The sequence below is a fragment of the Bos grunniens genome, chromosome 7, assembly GCF_055505025.1.
Source record: "Bos grunniens cultivar Pamir isolate PY7600 chromosome 7, Bosgru_T2T1.0, whole genome shotgun sequence".
In the NCBI taxonomy this organism is placed as follows: Eukaryota; Metazoa; Chordata; class Mammalia; order Artiodactyla; family Bovidae; genus Bos; species Bos grunniens.
Window position 1 is genome coordinate 19,986,471 of NC_141171.1, and position 18,530 is coordinate 20,005,000.

At 62.0% G+C, this 18,530-nt stretch overlaps 1 protein-coding gene across 3 annotated transcripts; it reads left to right on the forward strand.

The window, feature by feature from the left end:
• Positions 1-597: 597 nt before the first annotated feature.
• ZBTB7A (zinc finger and BTB domain containing 7A) lies at positions 598-16,731 on the forward strand. 3 transcript variants are annotated; one of them, XM_086410129.1, is made up of 3 exons: positions 598-817; positions 10,419-11,692; positions 16,112-16,731. In XM_086410129.1, exons 2-3 carry the CDS (start codon positions 10,434-10,436, stop codon positions 16,638-16,640), a joined length of 1,788 nt encoding a protein of 595 aa, XP_086266255.1. In that variant the 5' UTR covers positions 598-817; positions 10,419-10,433; the 3' UTR covers positions 16,641-16,731. The 3 variants fall into 3 exon arrangements, with proteins under 3 accessions (XP_086266255.1, XP_086266256.1, XP_086266259.1); XM_086410130.1 differs by lacking the exon at positions 598-817 and adding an exon at positions 1,770-2,065; XM_086410133.1 differs by lacking the exon at positions 598-817 and adding an exon at positions 2,181-2,383.
• Positions 16,732-18,530: the final 1,799 nt, after the last annotated feature.

The following is an 18,530-nucleotide window of genomic DNA, read 5'->3' on the forward strand; positions in this document are numbered from 1 at the left end:
TCCGCAGCTGGGCAAACTGAGGCCCCCGGAGAGAGCGGGCGCCAGGCCCGCCGTCCCCACCCCTTCGCCCCCTACCCACCCCCAGCAGCCAGGGCAGGCGCGACCCACGCCCGCGTCGGTCCTCGCAGTGCGCACAGCCCTCCCCGCCCCCGCTGCCATCCTGCCACGCCCCAGGCGTCGGGGGCAAAGCCCGCGCCCCCCCGCACCCGCCTCCGCGCAGAGGCTGGGGGCCTGTTTATCTGGAGGCCCCCACCCCCCTCCACCCCGGGGGGCCCGCTCCCCCCGCGCCCCGGGGAGCTCTGGGGCCAGATAAGCTGGCAGGCTGGCACGGCGCCGCGCAGCGGGGCGGAGAGGTCAGAGGAGGGGGGGGGCGCGCCGGGGGCGGGCTGGACCCCCCCCCCAACTTGACAAAACCTAATAACAGCCCGGTCTCCCCGGCGCAGCGGGCGAAGCCCCACGGGAGGGCAGAGACGTGGCAAGAGGGGACCTGCCGAGCCTGTTCTGGCCTCTGAGGCCGGGGTGGGGGGGGCGGGCTGGGCGTGGGGGGGGCCGGCGGCTGCGGCACCTTTAAGACAAGGGAGGACCCCTCTTGCCCTCGGAGAAACCAGGAAGGGAGTCGCGAGCATCATACGGGGCTTTGGCTGTACTGTACAGTTACTGTAGGGGCAGTGACGCCGCCGCCGGAGCGAGGGAGCGACGAGGGGAGAGCCAGCGAGGGGAGAGCGAGACGCGGACCCCAGAGGCGAGCGGCCAAGGAACCTAGTCCGAACTCCGGGCCCCGGCCCCGCGCGCCCCGGCCCCGGCCCGGCCCCGCGAGGTAAGTCAGCGCCCGACGCGGCCCCCAGCGCGGGGTGCAGGGCGGGGACGGGCCGGGGGCACTGCGCCCACCGCTGCTCTCTCGGGAAGGGGCGATCCCCCGAGCCGGGGACGTTCCGCAAGTTTCAGAGGAGGGGGTGGTTGGCAGCTGCCCGGAGGCGGGAGGCGCCCTGGATCCCGAGCTCGGGGAGGGGGCGCCGCCCGGGAGGGGGTTTTGGGGGCGAAGTGCACGGGTTTGTGCGGCAGCCCCCCCGCCTCTGTGCATGATTTTTGGGGGCTCCCAGGCGCGCGGGGAGAGGGGGAGGGGAAGCGGGGCTGCATTGAGGGTGGGGGGAGCCGGCGTGGGGAGATAGGGGGCGCGTCGCGTGCTAAGTTTGCAGCTGGGTACTGGGGGCGCTCTTGCCCCCCGGGGGCCTATTCGGTGTTGCGTGCATACGTTGGAGTTGGCCAGGATTGAGCTCCATGGGGGATGGGGGGGAGGGGGCTGAAAAAACAGGGAGGGGGGCTTTGCAAAGGAGGGGGAAGGGGTGGGGTGTCCGGGTGGGCGGGCGCGGCCGCTGGGGCCTCTGGGCTTCGTAGTTCCCCCGCGCTTGTGGCTGGCAGGTGGCAGGCGGCTACGACTACTAGTTCCAGGGTGCCCTGCGCCCGTAGCCCGCCGCGGTCCGCGGGTAGGGGCGGTGCGGAGGAGGGGCGGTGAGCGGCGGGCTGGCGAGCCAATGACCGCGGGCCGATAGCGCGGCGCGGCTCGAGGGCGGGCCCTGCCGGTCCGGGGGCGGGGCCTGCAGCCGGGCTCCCCTTGCCGGGGGCCGGTGGCGGTCCCCGGCTTCCGGCTGCGCGGCCCGCGGGCCGGCCCCCTCCCCGCCCCGGGGCCCCTCCCCGCCTGGTTGTGTAACCGTCCCCAGCCCCCCTCCCCTCAGCCCCCCGCCCCCCGGGGGGGGGGTCACCCACCCGGCGCTCCCCGGGGAGGGCGGCGGCCCGGGCGGCCGCGAGGCGCAGGCGAGCCCGGGGATGCGCGGCCTAGTGCAGGCTGGGCCCGGGCGTGGGGGAGGCGGGCGGGCGGACCCAGATCCGGGGTAATTTGCATCGCCCTCCCCCCAGCCCGGGTGGGGATTGGCCGCCGGCGGCGGGGGGTGGCGCGGGGCCAGGCTCACTGCCGCCTCCCGGCCCCTCGGAGGGAGCCAGCCCAGCCGCAGCCGCCGCCACCGCCGCCGCCGGGGCCGGGCCCCCTCGCTGCTGCCCCGGGAAGGAGGTAGGAGCACCCCGCGCTGGCGGCGCGGTGGGGGCCGGCGGGCCGGGGCGGGGGCTGCGCGCTGCGGCCGGGGCGGGGGAGGGGGCCGCTTCCTGCCCCCGCCCGGGCCTGACTCAGCCTTGGGCGGGGGGACCGGCCTGGCCCCTTGCCCTGCCCGCGCGGCCGTCCGGCCCTGGCCCCGGGTGAGGGGACAGAGAGCACCCCTCTCCCCCGCCCGCGCCCCCAAAGCGCGTGACCCCGTCTCCTCTGGCCCGGACACCCCTCCTTCCCCTTGACGCCACCACCACGTGCGAACCCTGAGCTCGAGCAGAGGAGGGGGTAAGCTGGTGGGATCCGGCCCCCTCCCTCGCCCTCCCTACCTCCCTCCGTGGCCTAAGAACTGGCCCCCTCCCCCAGCCCCGGGCCTGGGAACCAGGCAGGGGCCAGAGCTGAGCGCTGGGGCCGGTGCACCCCCCTGGGCCCAGGCCTTTGCGGGTCCTGGGAGGCACTGTCCGCGCCGGCTGGCCGGTGGTGGGGGAGTCCAGTGGCCCGCAGCAAGATACTGCTGTCCAACCGGGCCTGGGCACCCAGTGGGCGCCTGCTGAATGTTTGGGGAAGGTAGCCAGCACTTGGCGGGGTGGCAGGGGGAGGCAGGCAACTCCTCTCTTCCCCTAGCCAGGCGGCGGAAGTGAGAGAGGTGTTAGTGCCCCTCCACCGGGTGTGCCCACCTGGCTCACCCATGGGTGGCGAGCTTGGTTTGCACCCCCCCACCCACCCACTGTCTCCCAGAGCAGGGCTGGAGCAGGCCCGGCCGGAGAGGGCGTCCAGGATTCCGTGTCAGCGCCCCCCCTCCCCAAACAGGGCCAGGGCGTAACCCCGAGTGCGCCGCTCCCACACTGGGGGGGGCCCTCCCCAGGGTCAGTGGATCATTTCCTACTGGGGAGTCCAGGCTGGGCTCTGCTGCTGCCCAGACCCCCAAGGCTCCAGGCTGTGGGCATTCTCCCCCGTGGGCCACCCGCAGTGGGGCCCTTAGATCACCCAGGCCTGGCACTTATCGGCTGGGCTCGGGGCTCTGTTTACCGCCAGCCATCGCTGTGGAGACGGGAGCCTGGGGGAGAAGGGGGGGGGCAGGAGCTGGTGGCTGGAAGAGCGAAGCCCTGGGATCCGCATGCCTAATGAAGGAAAGAGGAGCCATCGGGGACACTGAAATTTTAATTCGTGGGTCACTTTGGGGGGGTATTTATTATTCAGTCCTGATTGGCTGCGTTGTGGCCAGTCAGCACCCTGGCCCCGGGCGGGGAGCCACACAACCCTTAGCACAGGCCTTCAGCAACGGGTGAGCAGCTGCAGGGAGCCCCTGCACCCTTTTCTTTGTGTGGCAGACTGAGGCCTCGCCGTGCTCAAGCCCCATCCACTGGGGAGAGTTCTCCAGGCAAGAGCTAGTCCTTCTGTGGGCTTTTTTCCTTCCTTCCTTTTCCCTGGACCCTTGTGATTGACCCAGAGTCGGTTGGGCTGGAGGTGGTCCCTCATGCCATGTGAGGGAAACTGAGGCCAGGAAGGAAGGCCCAATACAAGTGTGGGGCCACAGGGGCTTAGACAAGCCTCAGAACGGTGCCGAATGGGGCAGGAGTGACTGAGGCCCAGGGGAAGCAGAGAGCAGGCCAAGGTCACCCAACCAGGGCTGGGTCTCACTCTTGTGGTCCTGCCTCCCAGCTCAGGTGGTGTCTAGAGTTCTTTGCATGTCGCAGCCAAGGGGCACCTGCTCACCTGTCTTACAGAGGGCCTGGAGGTTGACTTTAGGCACCTGTCAGCCAAATGGAGCCTCTGCCCCAAGAGGATAGTGAGGCTCAGAGAGGGGAGGCAAGGTGTCCAAGGTCACACAGCAGGAGCCTCAGTGTCCCAGCGTCCCAGGACCTTCCCACCCTGTCTGAGCTGCAGCCCCACCCCTTGGCACCTTCGTCCCTGGAGACTGTGCGTGTTTTACAACCCATTATTCCTGAGGAGACCCAGGTTGCCTCACAGAGCCAAGACTTGGGGCCAGGCCCTCTGAAGCAGAGCTAGCCCAAGAAGGGGGTCCACTGGGGTTTCAGATTCCCGCCCACTTGCTCTGTGACCTTGGACAGGTCCCATGGTCTCTCAGAGCCTGAGCATCCTTCTCTGTGAAATGAGGTTACTGTGAATTCCCCCACTTACTGCCTGCAGGCCCACCTGTGTTCGCTTTCCTTCCCTCCCTCGTGGAGGAAGCACCTGGGTCAGCTTGGGGTACAGCAGAGATCCTGTTGGGGGGTATGTGTGACTATGACACCCCCCCACCTGTCACCTTGTGCTCCAGGCACCTGATAGACCATAAACTGAGCTGCCACAGCCCTGGGCAGTGGAGACCAGAGGAACAGCCTTGGGTGGGGGCCAGTGTGGTCCAGTCTCAGCCCGGTCCTCCCTTACCTCCATCTGAGGTCCACTTAGGAAGGTTGCCTCCGCTCTGCCAGCCTCAGTGTGGCCATCACTACAATGGGGAGATTACCTTTAGCCCCAAAGCATTGTCCTGAGGATGTACTCCGTGATTCTCCAGGGATGTTTGTCTAGTGACTGCTGGGTGGTGTCAGGGCCCAGGAGAGCCCCTCCTGCGTCTCTGTTCTGAAGCCCGCCCCCCCCCCCCCCCGATTTCACAGGTGTCAGCTGGACTCCAGCCCAGCCCCAGGCTCCCTGAGTGACCTTAGGCAGACCTCTCCCTTTTTTTCCTGGGCTGTCATAAGGCAATTCTGAGGGGGTGTGAGAATAAGCTATCCTCAGCCCCCAAGGCCCCCAGGGTGGGGGGATTTAGTCTCCTGCTGGCACCTGGGGCAGTGTGTGTGTGGGGGCAGGTGGGTGGAGCCCTGGAAGGACTAGTTCGGCGAGATGGAGCCAGACAGATGACCTGTGTTCGAATCCTGCTCCGCCGTGCGACCTGGGCAGGTTGCCTCAGTGACCTGGCCCATGAAGTGGGGTGGTGATCACAGGTGCCACTTCCCAGAGCTGTGAGGGTTGATGCTGAGGCGACTGAGACCTGTTGGGGGAACAGCCCCGGCCCTGGGGGGCCTGAGGCCCAAGTTTCTGAAGCAACACAGTGCGGAAGGCGCCCTTTGGAGAATCTGGCCAGAGAAGCAGGCCCTCCATCTGTCCCCCAGCAGGCCGGGAACGGCCATGGGGTGGAAGCGTCCCCACCCACGCCTTTCTGGTTCGACTGGAAAACAGGGCCCTGTCCCACCTCCTGTCAGGATGTGTTTGGTAGCCGGGAAGGGCTGGATCTGTAAGCACAGGAGCCTGGGGCCCGCATGGGCCATGTGCCCCTCTGTGCGTTTCCAGGCTGCGCCCTCCACCTGCTCAGGCTGCAGGTGGGGGCCGGGTGGTGCCTCCAGGTGACAAGCCGGCCTCTGGGGAGGGCATGAGGGAGCGATCTGGATGAAGAGAGGGGCAAGGCTCCTAGAAGTCACCCAGGCCTTTCTTGGGTATCTTGGATAAGCACGTGCAACCTGAGCTAAGGGCAGGGTAGACACTGGTGGGCTTCCATGAAGCCCAGCTTTGGTTACCCCCAGTGACAGGAAGCTTACTCCTTCCACCTCCACTGAGAACAGATCTGTCTTCTCAGGGCTTCCTCTTGAAACCTGCGCTTGGTGTCAGGGCTGCACTTCCTGGCCCACTACGGCGCTCAGAGCGTGGGAACAGGGTGGGCCTTGGCCCCACCCATGAGCTGGGGGTCAGATAGGAGCCCCATGACCTCCTAATCCCCACCCCCTCCGGTCTACACACACACACTTCCCAGTGGGCCCACAGCCTTCCTGCCTCTGGCCCTTTAAGGCCCGGGCAGGAAGCCCCTCCCCATTTAGGGCAATAAATGGACACATAAAATGGCCGAGGGCCTGTTTGCTGGTGTCTGGCCCAGAGGGAGGCCTGTGAGGACAGGCGGGCAGGGGGCCGGCCGACAGCTGGCAGCCACAGTCACCCTGAGCCGTTGGTGCCCCCCACCCCCAGACCAGGACGCTGCATTCCTGTCCCATTAAACCCCAGGCCGGGGACCGGGCCAGGCAGGGATTGGCACCAGGTCAGGGCGGGGTAACCCGTCAGGACCAACCTTGCAACACAGGCTGCCAGGCTGGGAGGGGGTGGGGGCGGCCAGGCGTTGGCCTGGCAGCCGCACCTGGGTGCCAGACTTGCTGTGTGACCTTGGGCCAGTTGCCTACCCTCTCTGGGCCCGTGTTTTTCCCTCTAGATGATGGCTCAGCTTCCTCCTGGGGCCTACCTGGCACTTCCTCGGCACATAGGAGATGGAGAGGGAGACGGATTCCCTCTGGTATAATGTTCAGGAGTGAAGTTGAAAGCCCCACCCCCATCCACAAGAGAGGAGGCGAACCACCTCATCAGGCCTTTGGGGACTGTCACTGGCACATAGTAGGTCCTAGGCCTAGGCTTGCTGAGTGGACTAGAGTGGAACCCTTTGCTACCGTCACAACTCCCAGGGAAACTGAGGTGCTTTTCTTGGCCCAAGGTCACCCAGCTTGGAGGTGGACAGACCAGGATGTGCTCCTGGGCTGCCGTGGCACATAGTAGGTGTCAGAGGTCCCTGAAGGAGTTCTCTTTTGTTCTCTCCCTGGGTGGGTGTGGGAGCCTGTAAACCCCATTAAGCTGCCCCCCTCCCTGACTCTCCTCCAGAAAGGCATCAGCTGATGGTTACCTACCTACCTGCTGCTGGCCACCCCCTTCCTGGGGGGTGTGGGTAGGAGGGGGAGGCCCGGCCCCAGCCCTCACCTTGCAACTGACCTTGGGGACTCCTCGGCCTCCTGCCCCTGCCTGTCCTGGGGCGCTACCCTGGGCTTTGCCCCCTGATGTTCTGGGGACCAGGTTTGGACGCTCCCAGCCTCACCGTGCATCCCCAGTGGATGAGTGCTGGCAGCTCAGGTCAGAGCATCTGCGTCCCAGCCTGGCCACTGCTCTGCTGTGTGACCTTGCCCTGGGTTTAGCACCCCTCTGAGCTCCTCATCTCTACAGCCTAGGCTCCAGTTAGGTCTTGAAAGTTAGGGCACCGAGGAGGGCCCAAAGCTGGCTCAGCTCCTAGCTTCCTGCTGCAGCAAATGACCCTAGGTTGGATTGGAGGTGGGACTGGCACTGGCCCCTGGTACTGGGTGTGCCTGCCAGCCAGGTGGGCAGGGCTGGGCGTGGGCTCACTCGAGTGCATAGCTCTTTGGTCTTTGGTTCCTCCTGCTGTTTGCTGCACCCCTACTGTGTGCTGCCCAGGGGAGGGCTGGGTGTAGGGGCCTGGGAGCAGCCCAAGGGGGAGGAGGGTGCCCCACCTCCAGCCCAGGAGGAGCCTGCCGAGGCCTGCCCCTCGGCTGGCCGCCGAGTCAGCACCAAACGGCCCCGGAAATCCCATGGAGGCAAGTGTGGGGGTGGAGCTGTGATGAAAGACCGTGCCTTGGGTGGGTGTGGGCCTGAGCTCAGGGACCCTGGCCGTTGAGGGTGTGGACACGGCCAGCGTGGGGGGGTGGGGCTTCCTGGAGGAGAGCGGTTTCGTTGGCTCATCATTACCGAGGAAACCGCCAATGCAGGAGCACCTACTAAGTGTCAGGTGCCGCCAGTAGGGCCTCTTAGAGCAAGGAAGGGCTCTCCCGGCAAGACCCTGCCGTGGCGCACAGTGGGTGCTTAGTCATCAGTGCTTTCTGCCACCAGGACCCCACCTGACCTCCCTCTGCCATCTCACAGGGACTTCCTCCCCTTTCTTAGAGGGAGGGCCCCGAGAGGCCCCTGTGGGGACAGCGGCCTGGGGCGTGGCAGGCAGGTGGCATGAGTTCTTGGAGAGAGGGTTAAGCCAGGTGGCCAGTTTAGTTTCCAGGCCGAGAAAAGAGGCTGTGGCTTGCTGGGAAGTGTGTAGGGGAGGGTTGGGGGACCACCAGCCTCTCGCCTCTGTGGGTTCCTGGGTTAGCCTCGCTGGGTGCTCTCAGCCTGGCTTCTTTCTAGCTGTCTCTGGGCCTCAGTGTTCTCATCTGTGAATGGGGCTCATGCTGCTTTCTTGGGGGCTTCCCTTGACCTGCATCACCCCAGGCCTTGCCCTTGGGAGGAAGGTCTCACGTGATTTGTTGTTGTTCAGTTGCCAAGTTGTGTCTGACTCTTTGCGACCCCAGAGACTGCAGCACACCAGGCTCCTCTGTCCTCCACTATTTCCCAGAGTTTGCCCAAATTCATATCAGATGATTAGCTGGGGAAATAAGAGGCCCCAGCTGGGAAAGGGGAGGGACTCGGACCCCCAGACCCAACCCAGACCCAAGGACTGACCCACACAGCAGGCTGTGTGCGCTTGGCCCGGGTCTTCCAGCTGGTGGAGACCCAGGCTCAAGGCTTGATCCATCTCCCCAGGATGGGTTCAAGGATGGAGCCTGCTCCTTTCCAACTGGGTGACTTTGCACTTGAAGTAGGTCTGCACCAGCGCCTGGCCTGGTGGGGAGGTGGGGGTGGAGTGGCCATGGCAGGGGTGAGTCACTTGGACCAATTCAGGTCTCGACCTAGAGGCCCCAGGAGGCACCTGAAGGGACACTGGCAGGCAGGGCAAGGGTGGCCATCTTGGCGTGTTGGTGGCCTGGATCAGAGGAGGGGCTGAGGCCGGTCTGATCCGGAGGCCCATCTGCCCACTTGCTCCCAGGGGCCCGGGGCCAGACGGCAGATGGTGGCAGGGGGTGGGAGCCGCCACAGGGGGCTCTGCTGAGGCCTCCTGTGGCCGAGCCTTGGATGGGGTCGCGCCCCCCACCCCCCATCCTCCTGCTCCCAACAGCCACATCTGAGCCTCCCCCCGCACCCACCGCGGACTGGCGGAACAGAGGGGGGAGCTGAGCAGCTGGTGCGGTCGGCGGGAAAGAGGGCGGGCCGTGGAGAGAGGCGTCCCGGGAAGTGTACTGGCTGCCTGCGCGCCACACAAAGGCCTCTGTGTCGGCCTCAAGGCCCGGACCCTGCTCCCAGGCCGGCCCTGGGTCCTTGGGACTGGCTGGGCCAGCCGCCTGCATCCCGCAAGAGGCCTACCTAGCAGGAGGGATCGGGTTAGACCTGAGCTGGGTCACTCGGCTGGGGGTCCCGGGGAGGCTGAGGACGGCTGGATTCAGGCTCTCTCCCCAGGGACAAGCGGGGGCTCAGTCCTGAAAGCAGGCCAGCTGGGCCCAAGGAATGTGGGTTTTGTTGGGTGGCTCTGGGCAGCCAGGGGTTCCCCGGAGAGGGTGGAGGATGGGAACAGGAGCCAGGGGGTTGCACAAGCGCCCGAGTGGGTGGATGAGTCACAGCCCAGGGGAAGGCGGAAAAAAGGAGGGGGGGAGAGGGGCGAGATGAGTCCCCCTCTGGCCGTGCTCCGCCAAAGGCTTCTGCCCATTTGACAGATGGGGAGACTGAGGCCTTAAAAGCGGCAGAGTCTTGTCCTAGGCTAACAGTGCAGACAGGGTGGCCAAAAGGAGAGGAACTGGCTGGGCAGGAGGTGGGCAGGAGGCCCCTGGCCCCCCATTACTCCTTGACAGGGTCAGCTCAAGTAGGCAGGGAGGAGCATCTGACAGTGGCCTCGTTCCCTCCAGTTATTCACTGCAAGGGCTGAGCCACGTCCTGGGGGTCCACATGGCAGGAAGGGGTTCCTCCTGCAGAGTCGTGGCCCCACCCCACCAGGGCACACCCGTGGCCCCCATGGTTCTGGCCAGGTCCCCAGGTCTTGGCCTCACCCCTTCCTGCTGACTCAGAGCCCCCCCAAGAGAACTGGGCCTGACCAAGCAGCAGGAGGGAGGGTTAGGGAGGCCAAGGGGTCGGGCAGGGTTGGACAGCCACACCGTTTGGGTAATGGCTCTTGGGTCAGGCACCCTGGGTTTGAATTGAGGAGCAGCCACGGGGCCCTGGGACTCCCTGAGCCTCACTTTCTCACCTCTGCAGGAGAGACCACGCTGCCTATGGGACTGCTGGGCGCTCAGCCAGGACGGCACACAGTGGGTGCCTTATGTCACCATCCCCGCCTCCTAGAGAGCGGGTGGGCAGAAGCCTGTGCTCAGATTCACTAGGATGCAACTCATGCTGGGCATTTATTGAGCACCTTCTGTGCGCTCCCACACCACTTCAAACTGTCCCTCAGCTGGGCTCTCCCATCCATTAAAGAGGGGAGGGGCCTCATGTTCATCTCTGAAGCACCGGGCTGGGTTTCGCCAGTGTCATCTCATAGTGATGACCACGGACCACAGACCATCCTAATGCAGAGCCAGGGAAACTGAGGCTGGGGTGGGGGCACTACTCTCCAAGGGTCCTGCTGCCCGGCCAGTTGGCCCCATCCATACCCCCCCACTCTCCACCTCCGACCCTCACGACTGCTCCTTCCTTCCTGGTGCTGCAGGTCTCGGCGCGGAAGATGGCTGGCGGCGTGGACGGCCCCATTGGGATCCCGTTCCCCGACCACAGCAGTGAAATCCTGAGTGGACTCAACGAGCAGCGGACACAGGGCCTGCTGTGTGACGTGGTGATCCTGGTAGAGGGCCGCGAGTTCCCCACGCACCGCTCGGTGCTAGCCGCCTGCAGCCAGTACTTCAAGAAGTTGTTCACATCAGGCGCCGTGGTGGACCAGCAGAACGTGTACGAGATCGACTTCGTCAGCGCTGAGGCGCTCACGGCCCTCATGGACTTCGCCTACACGGCCACGCTCACTGTCAGCACGGCCAACGTGGGCGACATCCTCAGCGCTGCCCGCCTGCTCGAGATCCCCGCTGTGAGCCACGTGTGCGCTGACCTCCTCGACCGGCAGATCCTGGCAGCCGACGCAGGCGCCGATGCCGGGCAGCTGGACCTCGTAGATCAAATTGATCAGCGAAACCTCCTTCGCGCCAAGGAGTACCTCGAGTTCTTCCAGACCAATCCCATGAACAGCCTGCCCGCCACCGCGGCCGCCTCCTTCCCATGGTCTACCTTTGGCGCATCCGACGATGACCTGGATGCCACCAAGGAGGCCGTGGCTGCCGCCGTGGCCGCCGTGGCTGCTGGTGACTGCAATGGCTTGGATTTCTACGGGCCTGGCCCCCCGGCTGAGCGGCCCCCAGCCGGGGATGGGGATGAGGGCGACAGCAACCCAGGTCTGTGGCCAGAGCGGGATGAGGATGCCCCAGCAGGGGGCCTCTTCCCAACCCCTGTGGTCCCGCCGTCCACCGCCACACAGAACGGCCACTACGGCCGGGGCGGGGAGGAGGAGGCAGCCTCACTGTCGGAGGCAGCCCCAGAGCCAGGCGACTCTCCGGGTTTCCTGTCAGGCGCGGCTGAGGGCGAGGATGCGGATGGGGCTGATGCGGACGGGCTGGCGGCCAGCACGCTGCTGCAGCAGATGATGTCGTCGGTGGGCCGGGCGGGGGCGACCACAGCGGGGGACAGCGACGAGGAGTCACGGGCGGACGACAAGGGCGTTGTGGACTACTACCTGAAGTACTTCAGCGGCGCCCACGACGGGGACGTCTACCCGGCCTGGTCACAGAAGGTGGAGAAGAAGATCCGGGCCAAGGCCTTCCAGAAGTGCCCCATCTGCGAGAAGGTCATCCAGGGTGCCGGCAAGCTGCCGCGCCACATCCGGACCCACACGGGCGAGAAGCCCTACGAGTGTAACATCTGCAAGGTCCGATTCACCAGGTGAGTTGGCGCCTCCGTGGTGGGGAGTTGGGGTGCTTCCCGGGGGCCCCTGGTCCAGTGGCCGCACACGGCCCCCACGCCATCATGTGTGCACACACACGTTCACATCCTGCCTCCATGTGCAAAAATACCCTACAAGGGTGCCTACTCCATTGGTGCACCCCCCACCTCTGTGTGCCTGTCAAGAGAGCCTATGACGGGAGTGGGCACACAGCGCCTAAACAGGCTGACCCCTTAAACCTAAAGTGTGCCAGGTGGTGCCAAAATGTGTGAGGCTGGAAGGAAGAGCCCAAGGAGCAGCTCTTCTTTCTTTTCTAAAATATTTTTATTTACTGCATCGGGTATTAATTGCATCATTCAAATCTTTCTTTTTGGCGCATGGATTCTCTAGCTGTGGTGCTCATGGCCTCAGGAGTTCTGAGGCATGTGGGATCCTAGTTCCCCAACCAGGGACCAAACCCACGTCCCGGGCATTGCAAGGCAGATTCTTTTTTTTTTTTTTTGCAAGGCAGATTCTTAACCACTGGACCACCAGGGACATCCCTGGCATAGCTCTTCTTCTTTTTCCCTGTGGTGGTTCTTCTCCAGACTGGAGAATCTGGGCCTTGGGAGAACACCACAGCCCTACTGGGAGCAGGGTGCTCTGGTTGTTGTGTTTAACTTACAAGCCTTCCATGAGCCCAGGGAACCTGCTTCATTCAGCCAACATGTATGAGTGCCTGCTGGGTGCCAGGTCCTGTTCTCAAAGTAGAGACATACCAAAATCCCCATGGGGGTGATGGGCATATGCAAGATATGACCACAGAATTGATAACATGAGTTGGTGGAAAATTCTAGGGAGGAAAAGAGCAGAGAACCGGGCAAGAGGGCAGCTGTGGGTGCTGCCCACCACAGGGAGGCTTCCCCGAGGACTGAGACCTAAAGGAGGAGAAGGCAGGAGTCACAGGGAGAAGGGAAGGGAAAGGCAGAGAGGGAAGCGCCAGTGCAAAGGCCCTGAGGCTGGTTCAGCTTACAGAATGGGCTACAGCCAGTGGAGGAAGAAGGGCACAGGGGTCACTGGGCTTGGTCCCTGGAGAGGAGGTGTCTGAGGCCAGGTTTTAGGAGTCCAGAGGTGACAGGCTGGGCTTTGTGGGTCAGCCCAATGGAGGTGGGGGACTGGCTGGTGTGCAGGGGCCTTGCCAGGCTGGGTGACTCAGCATCACCCCCTACCCTCATCCGCGCTGGGGTTCCCCCAGCCACGCCCACCCAGGCTGAAGAAAGAGGCTATTGTCCCAGCTTCCCAACCCCACCCCATGGGGGTAGAATCTGGGGGCTGACCCCTGGCCCAGTACCCGGGCCCCCTCCCCAGCAGGCCAGGAGAGGAGGGTGTGGCTGGGACTCCAGGACCCAGGAGTGCCAGGCAGGGGCAAAGGGCACTGGCTGGGAGGCAAGCCACCTGGATGGTGGCTTGGCTTCCCCTTTTGGTGATATTGGGGTGCTGGTGGTCTTGGGGTCCTTCCTCTCCCTCCAGACATGGGGAGGGTGGACTGGGATAGCTGGGGTCCTGCCCTCAGGATCTCTGAGCCTGGGAGGAACAGCTTGGAGGAGACCTAGCAAGCCCGAGTCTGTAGAGGTAATACCCCCACCCCACCACCCATCCCGCCAAGGCTCAGTTTCATCTAATCTGGAGTTCTCCGGGCCGCCCCACATTCAGCATGGGGCTGATTCTGTTTACTGATTCCCTCAGTCAGGGAAACTGAGGCATGGAGCATCTTCCTCCCGTATGCCCACCTGGCTCCTCTCTGCCCACCCCCAGGGCCCCAGCTCCCACCCCTCCCTCCAGGCCGGGGAGCCTAGGGGCCCCTCTGAGTCACACTAGAGAGTTGAGTAAGCGGGGCCTGTGGCGGCCGGGGCTATAATTACCCGGGCCGGGGCTTGAAGTGATGAAACCCAGGCTGCCTCCACCGCCCACTGCACCTTGGCGCAGCCCCCAACCCTCTGTGCAACTCAGGGCAATTCACTTCCCCTCTTTGAGCTTCTAAGCCTCAGTTGGAGAAATCTCTGTGTGGTGCTAGAATAGTCTGAGTCCCTCCTGTTCCCTCCATGACGTGGCCCCAGGATGTGAGCAGGGCACCTGGGAGGCCATGTTAGTGGGCTCTGAGCAGGCAGAATGGGGAGCACCTGGCAACTGCCATCGTCTTCCTGGTGACAGCCTCGGTTAATCTAGGGAGCACTGAGTTCATTATGGCCCAAATTCTGTTGGCTCATGTGAGGGTAACAGGCCAGAGAGTAGTCAAGGGTCTGGTTGCATAGGGCCAGGATTTGATCCTCAGGACAGCAAGGAGCCTAGAAGAGTTAGAACAAGCAGGGACATCAGCTCTCTGAGTGATGCCAGAGGAAGAGACTTGGGACTGAAAGAGGCCAGGTGGCGGCAGGGGATGGGTGCAGGCCTTTGTCTTGGGGTTGGGAAAGACTTCCTGGAGGCAAAGGGGCATTTCATGTGGGGTTTTGAAGGATGAGTAGGAGTCTGTTAGTCCTGGCACTAAAGAAGTTCTCAGTCTGGTAGACATCAGAAGGGAGAGACCCAGAGGGACTCCATAGAGTGCAAGAGTCTGCAGCAAGGAGCAGGTCAGATGCTTGCCGGAGCTCTGGAGATCGAGGTCCCTGCCCCTGCCTTGTGGATTCCTGCCTGGAATCCACCCCCATCAGTATGAACCAGCATAGTGCAATAGAAATACCATGTGAGCCACCTCTGTGACTTTGCATTCTCTGGCAGCCACGTTTTCAAAGAGTAAAAGGAATAGGTGAAAGTAATCTTAATCATATTTTGCATAGTCTGTTAGTTCCATTTCAACATATGATTAATAAGCAAAATTATAAATGAGATGTTTCATATCACTTTGAGTAAAGGAAGTCTTCAGAATCTGGGGTGCCTTTTGCACTTCTTGTACACCTTACTTTGGACCAGTCACATTTCAAGAGCTCAGCAGGACAGAGCAACACTTGCACCATGGTAACCCCAGAACTAATGAGATGATCAGTTTTGTAGGCCAGAGGTCCCAGGCTGAGCCTGATCCACACTGCTGTTTGTGGGGTGAGAGGGGCAGGGAGGGACCCTGGAATCATACCCTGCTCTCATGGCTCACAGTTCAGACAGGGAGACAGACGAGAAACAAGATGGTAGCGTGAGGGAGCAAGAGTGAAGGAGTCTGGTTGGGCCTCTCTGAGAAGGTCACATTTGGGCCAAAATTCAGTTGTGAGGATCTGAGAGGAAAAACAGTGCTCTGGTCATGAGAGCAGCATGTGTGAGGGCCCTGATGTAGGCTCGTGGTTCTTGGTGTGCTGGGGTCATAGCCAGGAAGCCAGCATGGCCAGAGTGGAGTGAGGCAGGGGAGGGGGGATTTGGCCGGAACTGGGGGGTGGGGGGACTTGGTTACTGCTATGACCAACTGCCCTGGATTTCCAGTGACCCAGGGGTTTCCCAGGACAGAGATCTTTCAGAGCTAAAACCAGGACTATTTAGCCCTCTCAGTTACCAATCCCTCCAGCACCCACGGCATTCTGTCTTGTTCTCTGGAGCATTTTCAGCACCTGGAACAGGGCTTCCCTGGTGGCTCAGATGGTAAAGAATCCACCTGCAATGCAGGAAACCCTGGTTTAATCCCTGGGTGGGGAAGATCCCCTGGAGGAGGGCATGGCAACCCACCCCACTATTCTTGCCTGGAGAGTCCCATGGACACAGGAGCCTGGCGGGCTACAGTCTATAGGATCACAAAGAGTCAGACACGACTGAGTGATTAAGCATGCACTCACTCAGCAGGCTTAAATACCTGTAGTGTGAAGCTATGCGTCTGCCACTGGGCAGAACCCTAGGCAGGAGAGAGGCGTCTTCCCTTCCTTCTTCTATGGATAAGAAAGGGGTTTCAGTGGGACTTCCCTGGTGGTCCAGTGGTTAAGACTCCAAGCTTCTACTGCAGGGGGGCACAGGTTTGATTCCTGGTTGAGTAGCTAAGATCTTGCAGTGCAGCCAAAAACAAAAGGTGAGGGGTTTCAGTGGGACTTTCCTGATGGTCCAGTGGTTAAGAATGCTCTTGCCATCTTGCCATCTCTGGTGAGTGAGCTGATCCAGCAGTGTTGACAAAAAAAGAAAAAGGGTTTTAGAGGTTCGACTGTTGTCCCAAGGCCACACAGCCAGCAGGGTTGAGGCCTTTTTTACACCTTCGTGGGTTCCTCAGTGCTGTTCTCAGAATGAGGACCTAAACCTGCTCACCGTGTTCCGTTGGGGTGCCCTCCCCGCCCCCCCAACCCAGGGTGCAGCCCATCTTTTCATGAAGGTCCCAGTTTCCCGCTCCAAGGCTAGTGGGGCGGGCTGGGCAGGGCTGCCATCCCGGGAGGGGGTCTGCCCTCCGGCGCCCCTGCTGACCCTCGGCCCGTCCACAGGCAGGACAAGCTCAAGGTGCACATGAGGAAGCACACGGGCGAGAAGCCGTACCTGTGCCAGCAGTGCGGGGCGGCCTTCGCGCACAACTACGACCTGAAGAACCACATGCGTGTGCACACCGGCCTGCGGCCTTACCAGTGCGACAGCTGCTGCAAGACGTTCGTGCGCTCCGACCACCTGCACAGACACCTCAAGAAGGACGGCTGCAATGGCGTGCCCTCGCGCCGTGGCCGCAAGCCCCGAGTGCGGGGCGGGGCGCTCGGGGGGCCCGACCCCGCTCCAGCCGCGGGGGCCCCCGCGCCCCCACCACCTGGCGCCCCCGCCCCGCCGGGCTCGCCCGAAGATGACACCGCCACCGCCGCGCGGCGCAATGGCCAGGAGAAGCACTTTAAGGACGAGGACGAGGAGGAGGACGAGGCCAGCCCCGATGGCCTGGGCAGGTTGAATGTAGCGAGCGCCACAGGGGGAGGCGACGGGGGCTCCAGGGCCACCACCGCCGACGGCAGCTTCGCGGCTGGACTCGCTTGAAAAACCAAAAAAAAAAAAAGCAAAACAGAAACCCGAGAAAGAGAGAGAGAGCAAATCACCCACCACCCCCCAAAAACACAAAAAAAGAAAATCTATCTATATACAGATATCTATATCTATATATATATATATATATATACAGATATATATATATGAAGCGTCACAGAATCTAGGGTAGTGCTTTTCTCCGATTTTCTTCTTCATGACCGTTCTCCCCCTCCATGGGGACCCTTGCCCCACCCGCACCCCACCCCCAGCCCCCAGCCCCGCTTCTCCCCCACCCCATCGATGGCTTTTGGGGCTTGGTTTGGGGTTTTTGTGGGACACAAGGATTCTGAACTCCCTGGGTGACCCCCCCCCCACCACCACCACTGCCACCAGGTTTGGGGTCTGGGGTCCCATCTGAGGCCTGATCAGGATCCCAGGTCCCGGCAGGGGTGAGGGTGGTCTCGGGAGAAGCCGGGGACCCAGGTGGTCTTTTCTTTTCCTTCCCTCACTGGTTTCTAGAGTCTTTGAGACAAGACCTTAAAAAATGATTTCTGTCCACTGTGAGTGGACGTTAAAATGGCCCCATCCCCACCCCCACCCTCCTTCCTCAGGGCACTTCCTAAGTGGGGGTCTCCCCCTCCATCTCTCCGACTGCCTCCCTGCCTCCCATTCCTGCCTGTGGGCCCCCATTATGTCCTGGCCACTGCAACACAAATCTATTTCCAGGCATGGAGAAAGGGAAGAAGATGGGAAATGGGGGGATGCCAGGGTGACTCCCCAAGGGCCCCCGCCGCCTTCCTTCACGGCACTTACAACCTGGCGGGACCCAATGGGCCACCACTCAGGGCGTCCCTGCCACCCCCTGTCTTCATCCCCCTAACCCCATGAGATGCTTGGAGATTGGAAACTATTTGTCTTCACCCACTCCCCTCCCCAGCCCTCTCCCAGTTTTTAAAAGCACTTTTTATTAGATTTTTTTTCCCTCTTTTCCTCCTCAAAGACAAAATTTATATATAGATATATATATATATATAAAATATACTTTTCCTCAGAGGAGTAGACGATAGTGAGGGGGTGAAGGAGCCAAGAGCAGGAACCCAGGGTCTCACAGTGTCAGGGATGGGGGAGCTAGAGTGTCCAGAAGTTCCAGTGTCACAAAAAGCAATAAAAACAAGATTTTACAAAAACGAAAGAAAAAAAACAACAAGACAACCAACCACAAATAGGAGTCTTGGCACTTTGTAACAGAACGGGTACTACACTTTATCTTAATTTAAAAAAAAAATGTTTACAAGTTGCAACCAACTTCTATGAAAAGTCAAAAAGACAAAAAAAAAAAAAAAAAAACGAGCGAGAGAGAGAGCGAGCGAGCGAGAGAGAGAGCAAACAAATTCCTAAAAGTCGATTTATTTTTGTACAAAATAATAAAAAGACAAACCCACCACAGACGTAGAATCCACTTCTGTTCCCCGAGTTGAGCAAAGGGGGTCAGGAAGTCACGGGCGAGCGAGGGCAAAGCCTTCTAAGGCATTTGTGCTTTACCACAGGGGCTTGCCTTCAGGCAGGACTGTGGGGTTTTTGTGTTTCTGCCGTGTCCCCCCACCCCCACCCCACCAACCCGCCCCCTCCCCCTTCTGTCCCTTTTTTGGGTTCTGATTTTGAGATGTCTCATCAACTGCTAGCCATACAGTGGCCACCATTGTCCGCGGGGACCCTCCTTACCGACTCCCCAGCTCAGGGATGGGCCCGAGAGAGGGCTGGCCTTCCAACCAGCCAGAGCATTCCTGTCTCCCTGCCCTTGTCCCCCACACACATACACACCCCCGCCCTTGCTGTCCCCCAACCTCCAACATGGCCGCCCTTCCTGTGGCCACCGGGGAGCTGCCATCTTGGATCAACAAT

Bases quoted from the DNA above. Each gene is read 5' to 3' on its own strand.
- ZBTB7A (XM_086410129.1), top strand. From the start codon at position 10,434: ATGGCTGGCGGCGTGGACGGCCCCATTGGGATCCCGTTCCCCGACCAC. The intron at 11,693-16,111 runs GTGAGTTGGCGC...GCCCGTCCACAG, and splicing joins TGCAAGGTCCGATTCACCAG to GCAGGACAAGCTCAAGGTGC.